We start from the raw sequence: 19,993 nt of genomic DNA on the forward strand, positions 1-19,993 counted from the left end.
CAGAAGCGGACACACCTCTCACACCGCAACCACAGCGGGCCAGAGCCCAGAGGCACAACGCAGGTGACCCATGGACTGCTACGTGCCGATGGCCGGCTCGGCCCGCCACGCGTTCTTCCCATCCGTTCGTCGTCCGTTTTCCCGTCCGAAAAAGCTTCCTGTCCGTTTAAATCTGGCGCTGTCGTTTCAGCTACGCCTAGCTATTTCAGTATTTCTACCCTCGGCATGCAGCTTCCCTTTGTGTCTTTATTTGGCCTGCTGTCCTTAGCGTTTTTCTAGCCCCAAGATGATTATATTTCATAAGATCATTGCCAAGGAACAGGAGTGCGTGGAATATAACTTACCTTGAGCATTACCATCCCGCAGAAAAGTGAAAACCCGTTGGTCCTCCCATGAAATTATATTACAAGCTGAATCCAGACATATACTCATATAGTCACAATTCAAGCATCATCTTTATTTGCGTATACTATTTCAGTTTTTTTTAACATAAGGGCAAGAACGATGGCAATTAAGGAGGAAATGAAGTTTAAGTTGGTCCACACCATGCCGAAACAGGACACAAGGGGATTCAACAAGCAAATAAAAAGCCCCCATTGAAAAACACATAGGACCAAAGCAACTGCAAGATTAGCAATGTCTTAGGAAAGCCTTCCTTCTTTTGAATATCCTCTCTTTGGCTCTAGTGGGCATTTACATTTGAGGAATGAGTGAGTACGTCCATTATCTATTTAATCCTCACTTTTTTATTTGGTTTGTAGAATGAAATAGGTTGATGCATCATCCACCTCATTTAGGATGGAGGATTCCTCATAATAAGTTAATAAATAGCACTAGTATAAAAAAATGGAGATATTCCACCAAATTTGAAGAATGGACTCATAATGCACCACCTCATTTAGGATAGAGGGATTCCTTAAACCAAAAGTCCTATTATTGGGGTAACAAGATACAATCTTAGAAGATGCATGTTCTTTTCAAATGTTCCACATGATATAAATAATTATTATTCTTATTCCTCTTTCCAAATGTGGAACAAACAATTCTATATATTAATGGGTGACAAGATATACAATTTAGAAGATGACTGTTCTTTTCAGATGTTCCACATGATATAAATAACTATTATTCTTATTCCTCTTTCTAAATATTCCACATGATATAAACGACTATCCCTATTGAAGATACCGCGTTGAGCCTCCAGATGTCGTCGATCCTCCCACCAATTAGCTATGGACTTGTTGGTATTATTTAGCCACTTCTCCTATATCTCAGGTGCCTGATTTTTTATTATTGTTCATGCAACATGCAATTTTGTCATTGCTTGGCTATAGAAAAATTTGTTCTTTGTCTCTTGTGAGTTGTCCTTTTGGTAGTAATAGTTATCTCTTGTGAGTTGTTGCTTGAAAATTCTTAAAAAATCAGACACCTGAAATATAGCAACTCACTTATTTAGCTGGGTCGTGTTGCTCAAAATGAATTGCTTCCAAGAGAGAACTTGTCGCCAAACGCGAGGCTCAATTCTTTTCTCTTCTTTACTCGGCCCTTTACAGGTGTGTGCATGCAACATGCATGCAGCAGGGCGGGCCGGATACAAAGTGAAGCGGTATATCGTCTATCAGATGTGTTCATCTACATCGAAAGCATTTTAGTGAACAATGCTCAAGCACACTCCTGCGTAGAGTCCGGGGCACCAAAGTAACCAAACTTGACAGAGGCACCTGTTTCAATCCACACCCAGTAACACTAAATTACCGAATGTACTGGCATGCTTCCTAAGTGCTGCAGCTTAATAATGTCTTGAACACACAAGTACCTGTGCAATAATACAACACTTTCACACAGTCTTGTTTGGAGCTTAGCAGCTGATCGAGAACGTGTTCCGGGAACATTTCGTTTCTCGTTTCGTGAACAATCAATATAGTGCAAAAAAATACTAAAAGTATATATGTCATTCCGGTAACATTGCTGCTTTTTTTTTACGCGATCGGGCATAGCCCGTTTTTCCGGTAACATTGCTGCTAGAGTTCAGATCAGAGAAGTCTACGTACCTAAACCTCAGAGCCACCCACACGCGTGTACTTATTTATTTTCTAGATTTTTTAACGTATGGTACGTCTCTACTGTACAAAGTTACAGGAAGCTATACTACTACGTACTTAGAAGTTAGAAGTAGAGAGGGCCTCGGCACGGTACTTGGGCACCAAAATACTCCGTACGTATAATTAAGCTGCATGTTCTGTTCATCGACCAAGCGCGGCGCGAAGGCAAGGCAAGAGATCACCGTTTGCCTAGTTGTGGCTCCCTCCATGGCCACCTGAACCTTCTTTCGGAGGGCCAGGCGGCGGCGGCGGGTCCAACAGCTGAGTGGCCACCTCCTGCACGTACAAGTACTGCAACGGTTGCACATCTACGCTCCGACCGGTTACAGTTACAGTACCGACAAATCAATAGGTGGTGATCTCGAACACTTACGCTGCCAGCCGCCTTGTCGCCGCCGCTGCCACCCTCTCCTTCCTGCGGCGACTCCGAGACCGCAGCAGCAGCAGCAGCAACGTCGTCGGCAGCCGGATTGCGGTCGTCGTCGCTGCAGTAGCCGTGCAGGCCCAGGCAGCCGGCGCAGGGGCGGAGCAGGAGCTGGAGCAGCGAGCACGGGCGCGCGAGGAGCGGCGCCGAGGCTTCTTCTTCAACCACCTCCGCCCGCACCTTGATCAGTACACCCGCGGTCTCAGCTTCGTGCCCGCCGTCGCGCTGATCTCCGTGGACGCCCTCCGGCACCGCCGCCGCCGAGTTGTCTTTGCTCTTGCGCCGTTGATCCGACGATTCCTGGGAGCTGCGCTCCTCCTCCTCCTCGAGCTGATCCATTGCATGCTGCAGCCGCTCTAGCTAGCTAGACGCTGGGAGTTTCTGGAGACGGTGTCTCTAGCTCGTCAGTGACACCCTTGTGTTTCCCCTTTGCTCATCAACTTTTTTGTGTGCACTGCACTCCCCTTTGCTTTCCCCAGTTCCGTGACGGGTGGGAAGTATCGGTGGACGGTGGGCTAGGTTTGTGACGGAAGGCCCAGACGGCCGGCTCGACCCGCGCGTTCTTCTTCGCCCGACCGTTTTTGCAGTCCGGAAACGCTTCCGTCCGTGCAGGTGCACGGTGCACCTTGCCCTCGTGTGCAACGAAGCACAGGCAGCTGCGGCCTGCGGGCGCGGGCGCCTGCCCCTCGCCCGCCGTCGCATTCCGCACAAATTAAACACCCGTGGCGGCGTGGCGCTCGTTGGGCAGTACAGGTTCTGGGACTTCTGGCGCTCGGCTGCTGACTGTAGCGGCGCACGTACGTCGTCGTCGCGTACGCCCCGCGCAATCTGTGCATGCGCGCGTGTAGTTCAGAAGTAGTTTCGGTCATGGGGCGTGCCAACGGCCAAGACGGCAATGGCCGGTAAGGCAAGGCCGTATCGAACGATGCATGGGTCGGGTGGGCTGGTGGCCGAGACCTACGTATGTACGCACACGTACCAGCAGGCAAAGCTTGCGCAAATGCAAGGTCACGACTCACGAGCCCGGTCGTTGGGAGGAGATTTTGGCGCTGTCGTTTCTGCTATTTGCCTATTTCTGCCCTCGGTATGCTTACCTTGTGTCTTTATTTTAATTTTGGTCTCCAGTCCTTTCCGTTTCTAAAAACATCTGACCTGCCCCAAGGTGATTTCATCGGATCATTGCCAAGAAATAACAGGTGTGAATCCAAACATATTCATATTCATATAGCCATAATTCAAACATCATCCTTACCTAGTTCAGTTCTTTTTTTCTACTCGAATGTGTGTGCCACGTGCAGCATGGATGCAACCAAACCGGCCTATCCACTATCGCATCTGCTCATCTATAGCTTGAGGGCTAATTTGGCAAGGGGAGCCACACCCAGAGATGAATAACACTGCCTGAAGAACTAAATAATTATTCAAATTATTTCTCTATGGATTTCGTCCGGGCCCTGAAAAAAGTCATGAAATCCAAAGAGATTTGAGTTTCCAAATTAGCCCCAGGTTCCCTGAATCATTCGGTGAACAATGCTCAAACACTCCCACGGGGCACCAAACTTCACAGAAGTAAAAAGAAAACAGTTTCAATCCACACCCAGCAGCAAATAAATTGCCAATGTAATATGCTTCTTGTTTACATCAAAATTTGGAAAGAAAAACGCAGGAACTCGAAGCTTCCAAGATCGTGTCATCAAAGAATCGATTGCATAAGGGTCGATATCAGCTGATTCAAATGTAGCACTGAAATCGGCCTCTCTTCAGATGACGCCAGCAGATAACGACAAAAAACTACGGTTGGTGTTGGGATAAACATGTCGGACTCTACAAAAAGGGAAAGATTAGGGTCCAAGTTATCTTAAATTAGGAATGTTTTATCTTATGTCAGAGATTGTAATGAGTCGTACTTAAGTAGGATTCATACTTAGATTCCGAGTATAAATATTGGACCCCGGCTATTGTAAAAAGGACATCCAATCAATCAATACAAATTATTTTTTCGGCTCCGTGCCAACCCTTAGGAGTAGGAGTAGAGTAGATTTCGGCTTGTTCTTCAACAAGTAGGGCTACATCGGTCCGGCCGACCTCCGGCTTGTCTGTAAGTACCGTCATGGCTTATACTTCTGTTTGTATGGCTGCATCGGTTAAGTTCGACATCCACTGCAAGCTCTAGTATAAGCTAGTTATCGATCCTTATCTAGTTCAAAGTACGACTGCATCGATCCGGTCGACTTCCACTGCTCGAATTAGGCTAAGGTCAAGTTATCGGCTCTACCTAAGAGGTGGCGTCCTTCGGGTAGATTCACTAAGTTATCGATCTTGCTGATGTTCTTATTGTTATTTAGTTTTCAGCAACATCAATCTGCCCGATCGAGATCGATCTAGATCGACCTCACATCTTTTTAGTCCGTCGTTTGCTTTGTTATAACATGACATCAATTACAATGAGCGACGGGTTACGTTTTATCGACTGTTCTACTTCGATCTTAATCGTGCATAGTACGCAGGTTAATGCACGTATGCTCTTGAAGAGGTTTGCTAGTTAGTTAAATTTGGTCTACGGTTCAGCTATTATGGCCTGCAACGATCCGTTCGATCCCCACTGATGGCACTTTAGATCAAAGGATAGTTAGTTGGTAGATTTGTTCTGGATCAGGCATGACCTTAACTGTTTGCTATGCCTGCATCAGCTAAATAGTCCAATCGCCTATGCTTTAACGTATATAGTGTGTCTCCATAATTATGTTAAACGTGAATAGATTTGTGTACTTTAAAAGGTTCAATTTGTTGTCTTTATCACGGCTGTCCATCGATCCGGTCGAACCCCACTGTTAGAGATAGCAGGTTAGGTCTGATGAGTTCATAGGTTTGTCCATATTAAATAGTCGATTGTTCACATGTTGTAGTCCTTTTTCACCTAAATCGGCTACCTCGAGCTTTCACACACATAGCGTGTCTTTCGGAGAGCCTGTCAATGTATAGACGGTTTTATAAATTCTTCGGTTTTAGTTTGTTATTATCATCATAGTTGCCATCGATCCGGTTGAACCTCACTGTTGATGGTAATGGTAACAGATTAGATTTAGAGCGTTTGTAAGTCCATTTGTACTAGACAGTCGATTCGTTCGTATGGTATGCCCTTTCTCGTTAGATTCATCGGCTCAATGCTTCATACTGGTTATATTTTATCTAGCTAATGATTTTACTTACATTTTTTCCGTCTGACTGTTGGCCCACTGGATCACCGGTGTTGCCGACCACTCACCAGCGCTGCCGACCACGACTAACGATGTCCAGCCACACACTATGACTAGAGGGAGGACAACGATAGTTTATGGTCGGCGTCACTAGTGCGTGCTCGGTAACATTAGTGAGTGGTCGGACATCTCCGTGCTGAAGATCTAGTGGGCTAACACTGGCTGCTCCCGAAGCGACACACTTAGAACTGTCTGGGCAAGATCGGTATGTTCCACCTTAAATTACTGATAAACTTTCCCTCCTTGTTAATTGCAGGTCAAATTGACTGGCACACCCTCGGGAGAAATCCGCAGGGTCGACTGGTCCTGCGTTGAAGCTAAGCGAAACTCCAGCCTTGCTTCGTCAAGCAGATCCTTCTGGCTTGCTGTGTGACTCGGCGCATTGATACGTTTTTGCGCCAACACACGTTGTGGCACACCTAGTGGGACCCCACAATCGTCATGGCGACTTACAACAACGATGACATCCTTATGGTGCCTTACAAAGACCTACGTGATGAAGACAAAGATGTCATCAGCAAAACTATAGAAGAATTTCAGAACAAGTGTTTGTAGTCCTACACCAAGACATGTGACAATAAAATTGTTGAGAAATATCCACTACCAAGAGTTCTGTTGCATGGGCAGACAGATGCAGATAAAGCTGAAGATAGACGTTTCTTTGTAGAAGCTATAAACAAATCTGTTCATGATGCCATATTGAACCATAATACCGTTTTACTGAACACATTTCACAACACCATGAAAGAGGTGTTTTATGGATATTCGATTGATCAGGTTGGGCCGGTTTACTATAATATTCTACATCCATCGACTTAGGAGACTAATCAAGCCGGTACTAGTCATCAAGAAGCAGCACCAGCTGGTAATGATAATGTCCAGGCAGTTCAGAGCTCATCTGAGCAAATCCAATGTGCTACTACTAATCAGATACAACATAATCCTAGATCGTCAGTGCAGCGTGCAACAGCCAACGGGGCAAGTTCAGAATCAGATGGTCAATTTTGGCACATCAGGCCAAATACCGTCGTCGGCTCAAAAAATAGCACCGTCAGTTCAAAGGATTCGTAGAGATATAGATCCTAATATCTATAACCAGAGACGTCAAGCAGCAAACCAGCAAAGGACCCAGCAGATAGAGATTCCACAAGGGTATCATTATGACACAGATTACAACACCCTTCACATGATTCTAAATCCAGGGTATCAAGGTACCCAAAATTTTAATCAACAAATGGGTCAACAATTGCAGAGAAATTCAAATTCAAATGCTGATGAATTGTTGCTTAGAGTGACCGAGATAATGAAGAATCAGTTCGGTTTGCAGCCAAAAGGACAGAACTTCTCATACAAACGCACATATCCAGAGTGGTATGATTTGGTCTCTCTTCCTATAAATTATAGGCTCCCGGAGTTTGCTAAGTTCACTGGCCAAGATAACACAAGCACAATAGAACATGTCAGTCGGTATATTACACAGCTGGGCGAAGCATCCATTAAAGAGGCCCATCGAGTTCGTTTCTTCTCCTTATCTCTGTCAGAGCCAGCCTTTACTTGGTTTTCATCGCTGCCAGTTTGAAAGCTCTAGTTTGGTTTTGGTGAATTGATGAAACCCTAAGTGCTAACCTAGTTCATCAAGTGATCATGAGATAGGTAGCACACTTCAAGTAAAGAAGCAAATGAAGATCATAACATGACAATGGTGATAGCATGGAGATGATCAAGGGCTTAAACTTGAAAAGAAGAAAGAGAGAAACAAAAAGCTCAAGGCAAAGGTATAACTTGTAGGAGCTATTTTGTTTTGGTGATCAAGACACTTAGAGAGTGTGATCACATTTAGGTTTGATAGCCGTACTATTAAGAGGGGTGAAACTCGTATCGGAATGCGGTTATCAAAGTGCCACTAGATGCTCTAACTCATTGCATATGCATTTAGGATCTAGTGGAGTGCTAACACCCTTGAAATTGTTTGTGAAAATATGCTAACACTTGTGCACAAGGTGATACACTTGGTGGTGTTGGCACATCTACAAAGAAGGTGGTGTTTGCAGGGTTGAGATGGGTCGGCGCTTTCAAGAAAATAGAATGCCTATTTTCTATTTCGCCGGATGCAAATTCTTGGTGGTTGGCACATTGGAGCAAGGGTGGAGAAGACAGAAGTGAGAACAGAGCTGATGCCAGCGTCGGTCCAGTGACCGGACGCTGGATCCAGAAGCACCGGACGCTGACTGCCTACGTCCGGTCGCGTTGACTGTCGGTACAGTGGCTAGGGTTTACCACCGGACGTTGGGCTGTGTCCGGTCGAGGTGGACCGGACGCGTTCGGTCGAGGAAAACCAGGTTTCGACCCGTACTGTACTTAACCGGACGCTGAGGTTCCAGCGTCCGGTCAGTTTTTACCGGAGCGTCCGGTCAGCGTCATAGCCGTTGGAATCTGACGAACAGCATTTGAAGCTGATGACGCGTGGCGTCCATCTGTGGACCGGACGCTAGGTCCAGGGTCCGGTCAAGTGGACCGGAGCGTCCGGTCAGAGCGCAGAGTACCCAGTGAAGGGGTACAACGGCTCTATTTCGTGGGGGCTTCTATTTAATCCCCATGGCCGGCTGTGGCTCATATCTTTGGCCATTTTCATTGACATAGCAACCTTGTGAGCTAAGCCAAAGTCCTCCCACTCATCTACATCATTGATTCATCATCATAGTGAGATTGGGAGTGATCCAAGTGCATTGCTTGAGTGATTGCATCTAGAGGCACTTGGTGTTCGTGTTTCGCTGTGGATTTTGCTTGTTACTCTTGGTGGTTGCCGCCACCTAGATGGCTTGGAGCAGCGAGGATCGTCGAGCGGAGGTGGTGATTGTCTCTAGCTCCGATCGTGGTGATTATGAGGGGTTCTTGACCTTTCCCCGGCGGAGCGCCAAAAGGTACTCTAGTGGATTGCTCGTGGCTTGTGTGATCCTCATCTTGTGTTGGTTGTGCGGCACCCTATTGAGGGTTTGGCGTGTGAAGCCAATTAGCGCGTGAACCTCCAAGTGAGTGAATCGCCACAACGAGGAGTAGCTTGCCGGCAAGCAAGTGAACCTCGGTAAAAATCATTGTGTTCATCATTGATTCCGAGGTGATTGGTCTTCATTGTTATTCATCCTTGTGATTGATTGGTACTTCATCTACACGGCGGTATAACTATCCTAATCACTCTCTTTACTTTACTGCAAATTAGTTGACAAGTCTTTAGTGTAGCTAGTTGTGAGAGATTGCTTGCTTAGTTGGTGTGGCTCTTTAGTTAGTCTTTGAGAGCACACTAACATAGGATAGTGTCTTTGCTATTGTGTGAATAGACACTATCTAAACTAGAATTGTGGTAGGTGGCTTGCATTTTAAGTAGGCTAGCGCAACACTCACTTTGCCTCATAATTGTCTAACCACTTTGTTAAGTGTTGTTGTAGAAATTTTATTAGGCTATTCACCCCCCTCTAGCCATTAGGATCTTTCATAGTTAACTCCATTGCCAACTGGGTAGACCTAGAGAAGAAGTTTCATACATATTTTTACACTGGGACAGGAGAAAAAAATTACTGATTTGATGACTATAAGGCAGAGAACTAGTGAATCGGGCACTAAGTTTCTTCAGAGGTTCCGAGAGACCAGAAATTTATGCTTCTCATTGAATTTGACTGATGATTAGCTAGCTGCATTGGTCGTTCAAGGAATGTTGCCAACATGGAGATAGAATCTATTGGGACAAGAGTTTGATAACTTAGGTCGGTTGGCTCAACGAGTGGCAGCACTCAATAGCCAATTTCAGGACATGCGCAGAGATACCCGATTCTAGAAAAGTACTGCAATTGCCAAAACTTATAATCCATATTCAGTTGATGATGGCTATGAAGACGGCGAAGAAGAAGAGATTGCCGCAGCTGAATAGAATTGGGGTAAGAAGACAGTAATAGTGTCAAATCCTTGGGGAAGAGGAGTCGAAGAAAGCTATGATTTCGACGTCACAAAATCAGACAAGCTCTTTGGTTTCCTACTTGAGAAGGGACAGATCAAGTTGTCCGACAACCATGTTATATTGCCTCCCGATCAGTTGAAGAATAAGAAGTTCTGTAAATTCCACAATGCCACTTCCCATTCTACTAATGAGTGTAGAGTTTTCCGACAACATATATGGCTATTCAGCAAGGAAGGCTCAAATTTGATACACCTCGAAAGATGAAAGTTGATGATAATCATTTCCCAAGAGATCAGAACATGGTTGATGCTAGGTTGCTCAAAGGAAAGGCTAAGGTCCTGACATCAACCAGATCAAGAGAAATTGGAACAATCGATCCTGAGATACAAATATTGGCTGATGAATATAGAGAGATTAGGAGGCGTCGTGACCAACAAAAGAGCTGATATGAACAGGAGAGACATCAAGGGATGGGGCGACAAGGCCGCATGTTACATCTCGAATTCTATTGAATAAATGGTAGCGACAAAAGGAAAAGGATTATTAGCGTTGGTTAAAGGAGAAAAAATATCAGCGCCAACAAGAAGAGAAGAGGTATGAAAGAAAGAAAGTTGAATCACATTGGAATTGTCCTTCTTCAGACATTATTGGAATGAAGGTTTAAAATTATCTACTAGAAATAATTGCCCAGAGTGCAGTGAGCAATATTGGGAGTTCAGGCAATCTCAAGCCAACCGCCGGTCTATCCATGCTCGAGATGAGTATCATCATAATATGGATCGGCGCTTAAAAAATAAAAGTGTCCATGATCGGCTAGGAAAGCGAGTTGTTGATCAAAATTGGGCTGATTATGGATAGTAAAGAAGAATACGTTCGGCAGGAAGGGCAATGGTGTCCAGGAGGTTTGACAAGAAGCCAGAAAAGAAGGGTGCAACGCCTGAGGAATAGAGAGCTAGAACAGGCTCAGGCATTTGGTAGACCTCAAGTGTGGCGTGCTAAACAAACAGCCGATAGGGGTCAACCATCGGCTAATATTCAAATGACTTTTCTGTTACCATCGGAATTTATAGCTTCAGCAGACCAAGAAGTTTATTCAGATTTTGATGAATCGGAGTATGAGAAAATAGTTGACAAGTTAACAGTGATACAACAGGCTATATTCGATAAGCCAATCAAACATCAGCACTTAAAGGCTCTATATGTAAAAGGTTTTGTTGATGGGAAGCCGATGAGCAAGATGTTGGTGGATGGAGGTGCTTCTGTCAATCTTATGCCTTATACCACTTTTCGAAAACTTGGCAAGGGACTAGGAGATTTGATTGAAACTGATATGATGCTTAAGGATTTCAGAGGTAATACATCCAAAACCAGGGGGACAATGAACGTCAAATTGACAATCGGAAGTAAAACTTTGCTCACCATATTCTTTGTCATTGATGGGAAAGGGTCATACAGTTTACTCCTTGGTCATGATTGGATTCATGCAAACTGTTGTATGCCATCAACCATGCATCAATGTTTTATTCAATGGTATGGAGATGATGTTGAGCTGGTTCACGCTGATGAATCTGTGAGTATCACAACAGTCGATCCGGTATATTGAGAGCTAGAAGACTTTGAGTGTTTTTTTGGCAAACTATGGGAAGGAGGCTTTATTAAGATCAGTGATGAAAGCCAACAGCCGATCCAAGCAATCGGCTCCGAGAGTTTATTTTAATGGATAATCCAATAGATGGAATAGATGGTAAACTCTTACATGGCTTTACGTCGGCCGATGAATTAGAAGAGATAGATATTTGTTCTAGAGATAGGCCTACGCCGACGTATATAAGTGCCAAGTTGGATCCTAAGTATAAGCAAGAGTTAGTAAATCTATTAATGGAATTTAAAGATTGTTTTGCTTGGAAATACTATGAGATGCTTGGTCTAGACCGATCGATTGTTAAACATTGATTGCCAATCAAACCTAGATATCGATCGTTTAAACAAGCTCCGAGGAGGTTCAACCCAAACGTTCTTGATGATATCAAAAGGGAGACTGAAAGGTTATTAGAAGCGAAATTTATCCGACCGTGCCGATATGCAGAGTGGATATCGAATGTTGTTCTTGTGTATAAGAAGAATGGGAAGTTAAGAGTTTGCATCGATTTCAGAGATCTGAATAAAGCTACACCCAAGGATGGTTATCCGATGCCGATAGCCGATATGTTGGTAGATGCAGCAGCCGGGCACAAGGTTTTCAGTTTCATGGACGACAATGTAGGATATAACCAAAATTTTATGGCTGATGAAGATATAGCAAAAATAGCTTTCAGATGCCCTGGCGCAATCGGTTTATTTGAATGGGTTGTGATAACCTTTGGTTTGAAGAATGCCGGTGCAACTTATCAGAGGGCAATGAATTATATTTTTCATAAGTTGATAGGCAGGATTGTTGAAATCTACATTGACCATGTGATGGCAAAATCCAAGGGGTACAAGGAACATCTAGCTGATTTGCAGGAGACTTTGGGGTGCACAAGAAAACATGGTCTAAAGATAAATCCTAATAAGTGTGCCTTTGAAGTGTCAGCTGAACAATTTTTAGGTTTCATGGTCCATGAGAGAGGAATCAAAATTGGTCAAAAAAGTATGAAAGCAATTGATAAGGCAGTGCCCCCGACTACTAAAACAGAGTTACAATCTTTGCTTGGTAAGATTAATTTTATCAGGCGGTTTATTTCAAATTTGTCGGAAAGAGTTCTGCCATTTTCTCCCTTGTTGAAGTTAAAAAATGATCAAGAATTTAAGTGGAGTGACGTACAACAAAAGACGTTTGAGGAGATAAAAGAATATATGAAATGTCCACCTGTGATGGTCCCTTCTCAGCAAGGTAAGCCTTTTAAGTTGTACATATCGGCTGATGACCAAACAATTGGATCGGCCTTGATGCAAGAGTTTAAAGGGAAAGAACGAGTTATTTTTCTATCTAAGTAGAAGACTTTTAGATCCAGAAACAAGATATTCTCCCATCAAAAAGTTATGCTTGTGCTTATATTTCTCTTGCACTAAGTTGCGACATTACTTGTTATTGGCTGAGTGTACAGTTGTTTCCAAGGCTGATGTGATCAAGCACATGCTATTAATGCCAATATTAAATGGAAAAATGGGGAAGTGGATTCTTCCGTTGTCGGAATTTGACTTGAGGTACGAATCGGCTAAAATAATCAAAGGGCAAGTAATAGCCGATTTTGTCACCCAGCATCATAAGCCAAGTATTGGCTACATAGAGCCGGTACCTTAGGCGTTGTTCTTTGATGGGTCATCATGCAAGCAAGGTGGTGGCGTTGGTATTGTTATTATCTCACCTCGGGGGCAAGTTTTGAGTTGGCTTTTCTAACTGAGCCAATGATTACCAACAACCAAGCAGAATATAAAGCTATTCTTAAGGGGCTTCAACTTCTTCATGATGTAAAGCCCGAGGCAATTGAAGTATTTGGAGATTCACAGTTAATTATTAATCAGTTGATCGGCCTATATGAGTGCAAAGAAGATACTCTGAGGAGATATTATGATGAGTGCCAAAGGTTGCTCAAGGAATTTCCTCATGTCTCTCTTCAACATATTTCAAGAGCACGGAATCATGAGGCTAATTGTTTAGCTCAAAGTGCGTCAGGTTATCGAGTATTTCAAGAGATCTTAAGTAGCGAGACCTCGAATAATGATTGGAGAGTTGAAATAGCCGATTACCTTAAGAATCCATCACAGAAGGTTACCAGGAGGCTGAGGTATAAATTGATTAAGTATGTCTTGCTAGATGATCGATTATATTATAAAATAGTCAAGGTTATGGAATTAAAGTCAGATATGGAAATGGATCGACACTCTGGAAATTCAGAGGATGGATCACGAAGAGACAACAGATTCAGACTTATTGCTTCCCATAATTACAAAATATCGTGGGATTGATACGAAAGGTTTACATTAACTGACGATCAACCCACTAAGACTTCTTTGGATTGAAGGGAGTCTGGATCCCCATAAGACCGAAGGTCATCATGGACCAAGTCATATCAGCCCGCTGATAAAATTACATCAGGGGAAGAGGAAAGGCCACCTGCTTAAAAGATGCTCATATACCCAACCGATTTCTCAATGACTGGGAATCAATGGGAAAGAAAGCCGCCTACTAAAAGATGCCTATTTTTCGGTGGCTGGGAAACCATGGGAAATAAATCTGTGGTTTCCCCAATGGAAATAAACCATGGGGAAGGCGTTCATATATTTTAGCCCTTGCAAACACTAGAACGGTTCTGCGATCATGGTGAGAAAACTCAGGTGATGTCACAAGAATTCTTCTAACTGCAGTAGCTGATCTTCTTACTCGACAAGGCGCTGAAATGAGCAACACGATCACCCTATGCACAAGAATTCTTCTAACCACTCAAGATCCTCATAGCAAGGAATTATACCATGGAGGATCTGGCGGAGCCAAGGGCACTCGAGGAAGTAAGCAGAAGAGAAATATAACTGAGTTGTTGAGTTGCTCTTGCTGGAGTCGGATAGACATTTATAGTCGGTCTGGAAAGATGGATCCAAGCACCCATAAAACAATGATGCTCTCGTAAAGCTTCGAAGCATGGGCTCATAAGCTGGCAAAGACGGTGACAGATAGTAGACCCTAGATCAAGATTCTCTACCCGTGACTATGGACCTATCGGAGGCACATGCTTGGTAATTTTGGAAGAAAATTACTTTTATCCCAAAATTGGGGGGGCATGTGTTTACACCAAAATTTAGGAAGAAGAACGCGGGAACTCGAAGCTTCCAAGATCATGTCATCAAGGAATCGATTGCATAAGGGTCGATACCAGCTGATTCAAATGCAGCACTGGAATCGACTCTCTTCAGATGACGCCAGCAGATAACGACAAAAAGCTACGGTTGGCGGCGAGAAAAACATGTCGGACTCTACAAAAAGGGAAAGATTAGGGTCTAAGTTATCTTAAATTAGGAATGTTTTATCTTATGCCAGAGGTTGTAATGGGTCATATTTAAGTAGGATTCATGCTTAAGTTTTGGATATAAATATTGGACCCCGGCTATTGTAAAAAGGACATCCAATCAATCAATACAAATTACGTTATCGACTCCGTGCTAACCCTTAGGAGTAGGAGTAGAGTAGATTTCGACGAGTTCTTCAACAAGCAGGGCTGCATCGGTCCGGCCGACCTTCGGCTTGTCTGTAAGTACCATCATGGCTTATACTTCTATTTGTATGGCTGCATCGGTTAAGTTCGACATCCACTGCAAGCTCTAGTATAAGCTAGTTATCAATCCTTATCTAGTTCAAGTACGGCTGCATCGATCCGGTCGACCTCCACTGCTCGAATTAGGCTAAGGTCAAGTTATCAGCTCTACCTATGGGTGGTGTCCTTCAGGTAGATTCATTAAGTTACCGATATTATTGATGTTCTTATTGTTATTTAGTTTTCAGCAACATCAATCTGCCCGATCGAGATCGATCTAGATCGGCCTCACATCCTTTTAGTTCGCCGTTTGCTTTGTTACAACATGACGTCTCTTACAATGAGCGACGGTTTACGTTTTATCGACTGTTCTATTTTGATCTTGATCGTGCATAGTACGCGGTTAAGGCATGTATGCTCTTGAAGAGGTTTGCTGGTTAGTTAAATCTGGTCTATAGTTCGTTATTATGGCTACAACGATCCGGTCGATCCCCACTGATAGCACTTTAGATCAGAAGATGCTAGTTGGTAGATTTGTTCTCTATCAGGCGTGACCTTAACTGTTTGCTATGCCTGCATCGGCTAAATAGCCGATCACCTATGCTTTAAAGTCTACAGTATGTCTCTATGATTCTGTTAAACATGAATAGATCTGTTTACTTTAAATGTTTGATTAGTTGTCTTTATCACGACTGCCATCGATCTGGTCGAACTCCACTGTTAGAGATAGCAGGTTAGGTCTGATGAGTTTATAAGTTTATCCATGTTAAATAGTTGATTGTTCACATGCTGTAGTCCATTTTCACCTGAATCGGCTATTTCCCTCGAGCTTTCACACACATAGCATGTCTTTCGGAGAGCCTGTCAACGTATAGACGGTTTTACGAATTCTTCGGTTTTAGTTTGTTATTATCATCATAGCTGCCATCGATCCGGTCGAACCTCATTGTTGATGGTAACAGATTAGATTCAGAGCGTTTGTAAGTCCATTTGTACTATGCAGTCAATTCGTTCGTATGCTATGCCCTTTCTCGTTAGATTCATCGGCCCAATGCTTCATTCTGGTTATATTTTGTCTAGCTAATGATTTTACTTATATTTTTCCCGTCCGGCTGTTGGCCCACTGGATCACCGGTATTGCCGACCACTCACCAGTGTTGCCGACCACGACTAACGATGTCCAACTACACACTATCACTAGAGGAAGGACAACAATAGTTCGTGGTCGGCGTTACTGGTGCGTGCTCGGCAACATTAGTGAGTGGTCGGACATCTCCGTGCTGAAGATCCAGTGGGCTAACACTGGCTGCTCCCGAAGCGGCACACTTAGAACTGTCTGGGCAAGACCGGCACGTTCCACCTTAAATTACTGATAAACTTTCTCTTCTTATCAATTACAGGTCAAATTGACTGGCACGCCCTCGGAAGGAATCCACAGGGTCGACTGGTACTACGTTAAGCCAAACGGATCTTCAGCCTTGCTTCGTCAAGTAAATTCTTCCGGCTTGGTGTGTGCCTCACGTATCAACACATTTTTACAAACACATTTAATTAGAAAACTATACAACACTTTCACACACACAGTCTTGTTTGGAGTTCAGATCATCGAAGCCTACCTAAACCTCAGAGCCACATGCGCCCACAGGGGTACTAGCAGCACGTATTTGCTAACGTACTTTGTAGAAAGTTACAAGAAAGCTACGTACGTACTTGGAATAAGTAGAGAGGGGCATATGCATGTTCCGATGTTCGTCACTTGGCCACCACCAAAGCTAGCTGCCCATACATCGGCCAAGCGAAGAACGAAGGCAAGAGATCACCGTTGCCTTGCCTAGTGGTGGTTCCCTCCATTTCCACCGGAACCTTCTCTCGGACGGCCGGGCGGCGGCGGCCTCCTCCTCACTGCCCACACCTGAGTGACCACCTCCTGCATGCGCAAGGTTGCATATTTGCACGAGCGAGCTCGTTAACGAGCTCCGACCGGTTACCGTGTACCGACAAATCAAGCGGTGGTCTCGAACACTTACGCTAGCCGCCTTGTCGCCGTCGCCCTGACGATCTCCTTCCTGCGGCGACTTCGCGGCAGCCGCCACCGCTCCAGGCGCAGCAACGTCGTCGGTACCGGTGGCGGCAGCCGGCTTCGGGTCGTCGTCGTCGCTGCAGTAGCCGCGCAGGCCCAGGCAGCTGGCGCAGGCGCGGAGCAGGAGCTGGAGCAGCGAGCACGGGTGCGTGACGAGCGGAGACGCCGAGGCTTCTTCAGAGCCGCCGACCACCTCCACCTCCACCTCCTTGAGCACACCCGCCGTGATCTCCTCCGCTTCGTACCCGCCGTCGCGCTGATGATCCATGGACTCTCCGTGGTTGTTCATGCCCGCCATCCCCTCCGCCGCCGCGTCGACGTCGTCTTTGCGCCGATGACCCGACGAATCCTCGGAGTTGCGCTCCTCCTTCTCCCCCACCCGCTGATCCATTGCGCCTTTGGAGATTGACGACGCTGACCTCAGTTGTGCTTCTTGTCTTTGTCCCCAGCTCTCAGCGCGCAGCCACTCTAGCTAGACGCTGGGAGTTTCTGGAGAGCGTACTAGTTGGGAAGTCAGTGACACTCTCCTGATTCCCTTTGCTCGTCGACTTATTTGTGCACTCCCCCTTTACTTTCCGGGAGGTCTCCCTTCCCTGAGGTCTCTGGTCTGAGGCAGTGAGGCTATCAGCTACTGTAGCTGAGAGGATGCTGATGATGCATTCAGGGTATTAAGGATTTGTTTAAATTCATGGCGTAAAGTTTAGGGTGTCATATCGGTTGTTATATGGGGTATTGCATGGGGTGTTCGGATACTCGCCCTGTTCGCTTGGCTTATAAGCTGTACTTTTTTCAGTCAACGAATAATATTTTTCTCTCACAACAAATCAGCCAACAGTACTTTCAGCTATGGCTTATCAGTCAAGCGAACAGGACAACTAATAAAAAAATAAAATACATAATCCGTCGGTAATCAGCTAGACAAATTTATTAAGCCTAATTAATCCATCATTAGCATATGTGTAACTATAGCACCTCGTTATCAAATCATGGACTAATTAAGCTTAGAAGATTCGTCTTGCAAATTAGTCTTAACCTATATAATTAGTTATTTTTTAGTCTATATTTAATACTCTATATATATATATATATATATATATGTCTAAAATGGTAGGGAGTAACTCTAGGGAACTAAACAAGCCCCAGCTCCAATTCCGATCCCCTCCGTGGCAGGTGGCACTCTGGCAGAGTCACACGGCGTCAGGTGAGGGCCACAAAGCATTGCCCGGAATGCCCCTTGAAAGTTGGACCGGAAGGTACATCGTACAGTACAGGTACGTACATGCAAATTATTACTCCTATGCATTGCTGATATCTCGTTTTCGTAAGCTCAGAGTTGGCTTGATCCGGTGTACAGTGTACAGTGTGCTCCATTGTGTATGATACAGGAGTCTGTGCCTGGATTCCTGTACCATCCAAGTCATCAGTCAGTCAGTCAGCCACTACACTTGCCAACAGCAGCACCATGCATGCGATCAATGCGTTGAGAGAGCGTAAACAACAGAAAGGCAACCAGCAATACAAGGGCAATCCTGTAAATGGCCAGCCTTGGTAGCCATGGTAGACGCTGGTAGGGCCTTCTCCAAAGCAACACCAGGAATCCGACGCGGGCAGAGGCGATAACCAGCTGCCGAGGGCATTGAAACACACCTCACCTACCCATGTTTAATTTCTCTACAGCGTAGTACCCATACGAGGACGTGAGGTTTCAGTCGAGGCCTGACCGGTCAACATCTCGTCAGAATTATATTACACCTAGGCCCAGTTTAGATTATGAAAAATTTGGCAAAACGATGTGGTAGCGTTTTCGCTGTTATTTAACAATTAGTGTCCAATCATAGTCTAATTAGGTTTAAAAGATTCGTCTCGTGGATTTCGTCTAAACTGTATAATTAGTTTTATTTTTTATTTATATTTAATACTTCATGCATGCATTTTCGTATTCAACGTGATGGGAAATCTTGAAAAATTTAACGTTTTGGAGGGAACTAAACAGGACCCTAGTAGTAAAGCTGTAAGTTGGAGTATTCATCACTGGGATTATATTCTTGATTGATCTAATCGGCATGCTCATCCACTCAACCCTCGTTTAGTTTCAAAAAAATTTTTCTAAAAAGTGCTATAGTACCTACCACATCGAATCTTGCGATACGTGTATGGAACATTAAATATAGACGGAAAAAAAACTAATTATATAGTTTGGTTGGAAATTGCGAGACGAACGTTTTGAGCCTAATTAGTCTATGATTGAACACTAACTGTTAAATAAAAACGAAAGTGCTACAGTAACCTAAATTCCAAAATCCCGTCGACTAAACACGCGCTCAGATAGGAGTTTTGTCCATCTTATTTGTCATCTCTTGAGGCTCGAGAATCTGGCCGGCGACAGAACAAGACCGAGATGCTGTGAGCAAAGCAACTACCTGCTCTCTACTTTTTGGTCCCACGATCAATCAGTCCGGAGGATTATTATTATTATTATTATTATTATTATTATTATATATATATATAAAAGACTTGTGTTCGACGAAAAGATAACCACTACTAGCAGTACCTTCTTCTGGCGGTACCAATATCACATTATATTCTCTTAATGCTGATCACCATCTCTCAAAAATCGGTTATTAGCTCGTGGCAATGTCATACGTGTCTCGTTATGAACTGCTAGCTGCATTGCAACATGCCTTTTTAGTACTCTTTGCTTGCTACCCGATCCTAGACTGACTCCAATAGAGTAGCACAGCATGACCCAAACCTAAAATATGTTGTTGGTGTTTTGAGTTGTCAGTAAATTTTTAATATTGTGCGTCTGGCTCGGATGATGTGTTTAAAGGACACGAGGTTTATACTGGTTCGGACAGAATGTCCCTACGTTCAGTTCGTTATTGCTGCTCGTGTTATTAGCACTGAAAGTTCGTAGTAGGGGTTACAAACGGACGAGAGAGGGACAGGTCCC

The 19,993-nt window shown here is 44.3% G+C and overlaps 2 protein-coding genes across 3 annotated transcripts; both read right to left on the minus strand.

Moving 5' to 3' along the window:
* Nucleotides 1–1,469: 1,469 nt before the first annotated feature.
* LOC136492096 (uncharacterized) lies at nucleotides 1,470–3,034 on the minus strand. 2 transcript variants are annotated; one of them, XM_066488234.1, is made up of 2 exons: nucleotides 2,476–3,034; nucleotides 1,470–2,393 (listed from the first exon to the last, which is right to left on the minus strand). In XM_066488234.1, the coding sequence occupies exons 1-2, from the start codon at nucleotides 2,863–2,865 to the stop codon at nucleotides 2,292–2,294; spliced, it is 492 nt and encodes a 163-aa protein (XP_066344331.1). In that variant the 5' UTR covers nucleotides 2,866–3,034; the 3' UTR covers nucleotides 1,470–2,291. The 2 variants fall into 2 exon arrangements, with proteins under 2 accessions (XP_066344331.1, XP_066344332.1); XM_066488235.1 differs by having other exon boundaries at nucleotides 1,476–2,378.
* Nucleotides 3,035–16,293: 13,259 nt separating this feature from the next.
* On the minus strand, nucleotides 16,294–17,639 carry LOC136492097 (uncharacterized). Its single transcript, XM_066488236.1, has 2 exons — nucleotides 16,988–17,639; nucleotides 16,294–16,887 (listed from the first exon to the last, which is right to left on the minus strand). The coding sequence occupies exons 1-2, from the start codon at nucleotides 17,429–17,431 to the stop codon at nucleotides 16,792–16,794; spliced, it is 540 nt and encodes a 179-aa protein (XP_066344333.1). The 5' UTR covers nucleotides 17,432–17,639; the 3' UTR covers nucleotides 16,294–16,791.
* Between the last annotated feature and the right edge of the window lie 2,354 nt (nucleotides 17,640–19,993).

This window comes from Miscanthus floridulus, chromosome 11, assembly GCF_019320115.1.
Source record: "Miscanthus floridulus cultivar M001 chromosome 11, ASM1932011v1, whole genome shotgun sequence".
Classification (NCBI taxonomy): domain Eukaryota; kingdom Viridiplantae; phylum Streptophyta; class Magnoliopsida; order Poales; family Poaceae; genus Miscanthus; species Miscanthus floridulus.